The sequence below is a fragment of the Colobus angolensis genome, unplaced genomic scaffold, assembly GCF_000951035.1.
Source record: "Colobus angolensis palliatus isolate OR3802 unplaced genomic scaffold, Cang.pa_1.0 Scaffold150, whole genome shotgun sequence".
NCBI lineage: Eukaryota > Metazoa > Chordata > Mammalia > Primates > Cercopithecidae > Colobus > Colobus angolensis.
This window is the reverse complement of record NW_012114600.1, coordinates 2607677-2615038: the sequence shown is the minus strand read 5'-3', so window position 1 is coordinate 2615038 and position 7362 is coordinate 2607677. Positions and strand designations below refer to the sequence as shown.

Genomic DNA, 7362 nt, shown 5'->3' with positions numbered 1-7362 from the left:
TCTCAAAAAAAAAAAAAAGAAAACATATTTCTATAATAATCTGAAAAAATAAATACTATTTTCAATTGAAATAAATCCATTTAAAACCCTGCCTATAACTTTAATAAATCTACCTCACAGGAAGAGTAAGAAAGGATTTGCCTGACAGCAAACCACCTGATGAAGGTCAGGTATTTCAGTTGCCCATATCTTTAAAATGTTTAAGGTGCTTAAAAAAAATCAAACTATTTTAAGAAATATTAGGTGGAAAAAGTTTGCAGATTGCAAGAAGTCTGTGCTGGTCAGAGTGTATAAAGTTAAGGTGTTCGACCCTGGGAACCAATACAAACAGGACTCATAGTTGAGGGAAATAGACCCATTGAAATGCTGCCCAACAAGCCTCAGGAGGAGCAGATGGAGGCCCCAGCACCAGTTAGCCCAGAGACAGGAGCAGTAAGAAAGCAGGTAACAGTGGCCACCATCTATGTAAGGGATGTCATCCGAAGGCTGGGTGAGTTCTATGTCTCTACAAACAGGGGAGTGGGAGAAAGTCACAGGGAAGAAAAATCTAATGTGCAAAATTAAGGGGAAATTTTCCTAGCATGTAGAGGTAATCAGAAATACAACAGGTTGTTCTGCAAATGAACAATCTTCCTTTATTACATGTGACTCTTGTTGCCTGAAAGCTCAATGGACACGGGCAGAGACACACGGCTATAAACAAGGAGCTCACTGGATCTCAACCACATGAAGACAAGGCCTGTCCGTACAACCAAAAACAGACTGAAGGGAATAGCCCCAGTGAACCCTTCAGGATGGGACTGCTCCCTTTCTTGCTCTTCCCTGAAAGTTGTAAGCCAGTTACCAGGTGAGTGTTAGGATGGCACCCTCCCCTCAAAAACAGGCCAGAACCTGGGAGGAAAGAAACCCAAGCGAAGGGCCTGGGAAATTATCCTTTGGAGCTAAAGATGTAATTAAATGGGCCTTCAAGCGGCAAGAGCACGTTGGATAGTATGTCCCTAGGAACTTTCCTCACTAAGTCAATCTTGCTATATTTTGCTCTCCACATAGATTTTCTTATGTTTGCTCTTTAGTATTTAGTAAAGATGTGCAAAGTCCCAGACTGCCTCATCTATGATAAGATAAACCAAATAAAGAGATTTATACCCATGCTTGGACAGGATCATTAAAGTTTTTATATAGGTAAAGCACTTTATATGTATAAACTCTTTAATCTTCCAACAACTTATGAAGCAGGTACTATTATCCTGAATTTACAGATGAGGAAATTGAGATACAGATCTTATGTGAATTTCCCAATGTCCACAGACAGTAAGTGGTGGACTTCCATTCCCAGAACTGTGGTTATTCTTTCCAGAAGGAATCATCTTAAACTATTTGGTATTATTTCATAGCAATTTATGTATATGTCACGTATCATGAATGACTTTCTTCTTCCTCCCTTCCCCACATCCAGAGCTCCTAATCATGTCTCACATATAAGAAAAGCTGGAAGATAGTAGACAGCATTTTTATACAGTGCATGTCCAAGAATACAGCTGTAACTGCTGCAAACTATGAGGTAAAAAAGGAAGTTATCTGTCAGTGATTAAAATTATATGACTATTAAACTCTAAACCCAGGCAATTTTGCAAAGAAATAGAATATAATATTTTTGTGGATAACTATTCACACATTAAGAAGTATGTTTGGCTTTAAAATTGAGAAAGATATGTCTTGAGGAATTCAGTAATTAATAAATTTGTTTTAGGAATAGCAACTTCTTACTAACCTGAAAAGCAGCAACTCCTTCTGCTTTTAGGCAATTACTTTCAATTACCTGTGTTTGTGATTTTTGTATAACGTAACAAAACCATTCTACCTTAAGCCAATCTTTTTGTTGTTGTTGAGACGGAGTCTCGCTCTGTTACCCAGGCTGGAGTGCTATGGCATGATCTTGGCTCACTGTAACCTCCACCTCCTGGGTTCAATCAATTATCTTGCCTCAGCCACCCGAGTAGCTGGGACTACAGGTGTGTGCTACCACGCCCAGCTAATTTTTGTATTTTTTAGTAGAGACAGGGTTTCGCCATATTGGTCAGGCTGGTCTTGAACTCCTGACCTCATGATCTGCCCACCTCAGCCTCCCAAATCATAAGGAGATATACCAGAGAAGAAAGCTTTTGTTTACTTCTCTTTAATATGTTCATTTAACCACATGCAATGAAAACACAGGAAACTACAGCAGCCACATTTACCTGTGATCCAAGTGGTGAACTGAGAGAATAACTCCTGAATTTAAGTGGGTCTGTTTTAGGGTCACCAAAATAGTAAATTCATGTTTATTTCTCAGCTTCTGAAAAAACTGTTCAGCTGTAGCAGTGGATGCTTTTATGCTTCTGGGAGTATCTAAAAAAGAAACAAACATATACTAAGAATAGACTAGAATTTGATTTTATGAAGTAACTTTTACATGTAACATCTTTCAAAAAACTTTATCAAGTTTATCAGTAGCAGCTGATAAATACCGAGTTTCAGACTCTTGGTAAATTCTTTTTCAACAAGACTTTATGCTACATATAATAACATAGAACAATAAAATCACACATGAATTACTGAACTTGTGTTTCAGGAATCTGTTTTCAAAAATGTCACCTTTGAAGCAAAGAATCAAAAAACCTTATTTGAGGACGTACACTCCCAAGTTTTCTCTTTACACAATTCCTATATTCTAGATAGCACAGCAACATCAGTGTCAACAATGAACAAAAAGATGTACTTGCTAGAATAGGACCTAAACGACCACACTAGAACTAGTTAGCTTCTAGTCATGACACCTCATGACAGAAAACTGGATTTAAATCCATGTGCCACCCTCCACATTGGTTTCTTCAGCCAGAAGGTTTGCTATAAATAGACTTTTAAAAGATCATTGAAATTAGTCACTCTCAGCCTTCTGTGCAGTGGAAGAGGCATTAAGATCAAATTATCTCACCATAGATATTGAAAAAAAGAATACATAGAACTTAATTCCCATTTCTTCCCCAGGCTTAGAGAAAGCTTAGCCAAGGAAAGTTTACTTAAGAGAGGAGAAACTTTTATCCTGAACTTCTGCATGTTTTAGCCTTGTATCCCAACCTCCGGACCCAGATTATATGGGAAAACAGATAAGGATAGAAATGCACTTAGTAAAAACCTATCATTCAAGCAATCTGCTAGCTGAGCATAGGCTCTCCTATTCATAGTGTATGCAAAGAAGATTGATGAGAGGTAGACATGCAGTTTGTATTGTGATTACTCTCCTCTTTCCTATGCTTCAGTCTAGATAAGTAGTTTCCAATGGAAGAACTGGCATTTAGAGAGGACAATCCTTCTTTGTGCAGGATTGTCCTATGCACTGTAAAACATTTAGCACCGCTGGGTCCTTACCCAACAAATGTCAGTGGCACCCAATCCCTAAACTTTGCAACAACTCAAAGTACTCCCACACACTTTCAAACATTCCCAGGGAAGCAATGCAGCAGAAACTTGGGAATCACAACCTTGATGAAACAGAGATTATAAAATTAATATAAAATTCTCCGCCTTTCTAGGCCCACAATTTTACATGATGCTAATGTAATCACCTGGTCTGAGTCCATTACCGAGAATATACAGTCATGGAAAACACGCAGACCTTGAAACACTCATATAATAGAAGGGACACCTAATATGATACAAGGAAAAAAATGCTCTCAGAGAGGTAGGTACAAAGTGTTAATGGGTCAGGGGGGAAAGTAGCCAACAGAATCTGAAGGGAAGGCTCAAAAAGTAGATGCCATTTGATCAGGAGTTTACCAGGTAAAGAAAAGAGGAAAAAGCATACCAGACATAGGAAAAGCTTGTGAAAAAGCAGAGATATGAAAGGGCATCACATAGTGCAACGAATGAACAGCAGATATTGCTGGATGGGGCTGGGAAACTGGATGAGGCAGGACCTCGCAGGCCAACTTAATGGGACACCTGCTGTTTCCATCACCATTATCAATTTACTCTCCTGGTTTAAAACAAAACCAACCAACCAAACAAACAAAAAAACCTCCCTATTTACCACTGAGAAATGATCCCTCCCCACTCTCAACCCTTGACTTCCTGTCTGTTACAATTGGTCATGTGACACAGACCTGACCAATCAGGGCATCACCTGTCCCTGTGCACAGTAATAGGTTCAGGAACACGTACCTAATCCAAGGTAATGAAGTCAGACTTGGGATAGTTGTTCAAAGTTTTAGAAAAAAGAAACTATCTTGTTGCAAAAAAGAAACTTCAACATTCCCAATCAACTTTCATAACTCAAAAGCATAACAGTAATCTGAAACGTTTGCCATAATCAATGCAATAATTTCTCCCCAGGCTCTATTACGGATAAGACAGGCTGTGGAGGAGATTCCACAACATTCCTCTTAGCTCCAAAATTTTTTGTTTCCTCAAGGAAGCATGCAAAATCTAATTGCGAATGATTTCATCTAGTGTTAACTTTTACTTCATTCTAATTTATACAGAAGTGAATCATTTACAAACGACATTACTTCATTTTAATTTAATATCTAAAAGCAAACTGAAATTAAATTATAAATATTTATTATGCTTCTCCTCTTTTCAGGCAGGTAGAACTTCAGCAGCATCCTTTGTCTTGCTGAACAGGATGATAGGTGGGAATGCAAATGAGAGAAATGGAGAAAGGATTACAGTGAATACAGAAATGATGCTCAGACCCGCAGAGAGGTTCAAGGATGTGGCCCAAAGAGATAGAGCACTTACAGTAAGAGAAAAGGAATTTGGAAATGTGTGGCAGCTGCCTTACAAGATGGAACTTTATAGATAAGATGCTCAAAGAAGATTCTTAGGCTGTTGTTTTGTATGCACAGAAGAACTTTATTAAATGTCTATATTATTCACTATTGCTTTTGGAGTTAGATTTGTGAACAGAGTTGAGAGGCTATATTTTGTTCACTTATTTTTTAATTTTGTTGTGTTTTCAGATGAAATGACAAGTAAAGATTGGCCTTAAGGTAAAAGAATGAAGAACCTGGAAGAATGAATCACATTTGAATATTAGTAAAAACGTACGTCACTATGGTTGAAAACATGGTGAAGGAAACTGTAGGTGAAGGGAAAACATCAAAAAAATTGATCAATCTGCATTTTGAAAAAAAATTTCTCTAGTGGCCATGTGGAAAGGTTGCTTCAAGAAAGAAAAAAACTGGAAACAGAGACCGCTTGACAAGTCTGTCGATTTGGTAATTATTAACTTATACAGGTTAGATTTCACATATTTAAATATCATATTTTGACATCCCTAAACTACCTTTCCCAAATCAAATTGATTTTCTTTGGCTTTGACTATACTAGTAATGGTGATACTGAGCTAATAGTGTTTGCACTGCTTGTCAGGCATGTTGATGAGGGAAGGTCCAAGGGAACTCTGAGGTAGATGGATAATTTGTATTGGGGTGCTTAATGAAGTGCTTACAGGAGACCCGCACAGCAGAACCATCCTCCACCCCACCAGGGTGGTAGATGGGGTGCTATGAGGCCTCCATCCAGCTTAGACTTGAAGCTCATTCACTCATGCAGGGTCACAATTCAGGACAAGACCACTTATCCTATTCAACCTCTCCTCCCAGCCCTTTGTCTTCCTGTTTTGCTACCTCTATGGGGATGGGATGGCTTGCAAGAAGGAGGGACCCTCCAGCATGAACAAAGTCAGCAGAAGCCCCATTCTGCTTAAGCTATAGGGATAAGAACAATAATATTCTTTTTTTTCATCCTGACTAACCAAGTTCAACAAGTTGCACAATTGTTTAAAAATGGGCTTCCATGAGCCTCCCACCTATAACGGAGTAAGGGGCAGTGTGGAACACCCATGGGAGAGAGAAAACCCAACTTGATTTACCATAGCCTCTGGATGGTCTCCTCACCTGGTGCTCCAGCCCAGAAGCCCAGGACACAGATGAAGATTTTTAAGATTTCCTGAATGTGACAGAGAGAGCACATAGAGGAAGTGTAAGTCATGATTGTATCATAATTTTCGGTTCTCTGTCCACAGAACACCTTCTGCTTCCAACCCTTAGCTCACCCTAAAATACTTAAATGTATTGTTCCCCTTAAAAACATGTTTTCAAGAATTCATTATGTCCAAGTCCAGGAAGGACTTGATGAGGGCCTAAACTCTGTAAGTGGCATCAGAGTAAACAGGAGGGGTAGGATTCAGGATATATGTAGAAAGTAGAATCTAAAGAACTTGGTCACTAATAAATCACATACAAAAGGTAAAAGAAAGGAGGAAAAGGAATCCAATTGACTGCAATGTTTCCAGCTGCAGAGACATAATGAAAGGAAATGCAGTAGAAGCCTGATGGTACCCAAATGGGATTTCAGTTTTAGAAACAGTGATTTTAAAACGCCATGTAACATACATGTGGACATGTCCAGTAGAATGCTAGCACTTCAGAATTTGATATGAAAGAGGTTAAAGTTGGCAATATAGATTTAGAAGTCACCAGATTGTGTTACCTAAAATCATAGGCGTGCCTGAGTAAATCACAGGAGTCACAGGAATGAGAGGATGATGAAAGGATGGACCACAGAAACACTAAGTCAGTAGCACAGCAGGGGCAGCATATATAAGCTTAATAAATACAAACACACATACACACACACACACACACACACACACACATATTCTATAATGCTGCACATATACTATACAACTTTTATCCTGCAAAATTGTATAATAATATATTTTTTCCTTTTGAACTCATGTTCCATTTTGTTCTCACAAAGCCCTGGAGACTTGACAGCAGCAACAATTACTACTTCCTTTTTTAAAATGAGCAAAAAAAGCCATGGAACATTTCCATGTTCACCCCAAAACACCAGCAGTTAGAGGTATAATGGGGATGACAATTTCTGGGCCAGTATTCTTTCCACTAAATTGTACTGTTCCTGAACATGGCATCCTTTATCCATGCCTAATTGCCAGTCACAAACAAATGCAAATAAAAGTGCACCAACACAGAAAATAATTCAGAAAAAAGTAATTATATAAGATAACATTTTTAGTTCTTTAAGTAACTAGCTGAGTAGTGATTTTAAGAAAGGTCATTTTACTCATTTGCATTTCTATTTCCGAATTTGTAAAACTGGCATTCCTGCCTTATATTTTCATCTCAAGGATTACATAATGTTCAGAGAAACTCTAAGTTCCCACGATTAATAAGATAAGACCCAATTCTGGCACTGATCATTAAATCAAGTCAAGGAAACCACTATCCAGGAATTAATTTTACTTTATTTCTATTATCATTAAAGTTTTCAGAATTAATTTTTTTTTTTTTTTTT

The 7362-nt window shown here is 38.1% G+C and overlaps 1 protein-coding gene across 3 annotated transcripts in view; it reads right to left on the bottom strand.

Annotated features, from left to right (window-relative positions):
- NELL2 (NEL-like 2 (chicken)) overlaps positions 1 to 7362 on the bottom strand; it is a 436529-nt gene that overhangs the window by 334560 nt on the left and 94607 nt on the right. For all 3 annotated transcript variants that reach the window (XM_011936068.1, XM_011936067.1, XM_011936069.1), the window contains one exon: positions 2238 to 2388. In XM_011936068.1, coding sequence (XP_011791458.1) covers positions 2238 to 2388 — 151 coding nt within the window. The remainder of the gene's footprint in view (positions 1 to 2237; positions 2389 to 7362) is intronic.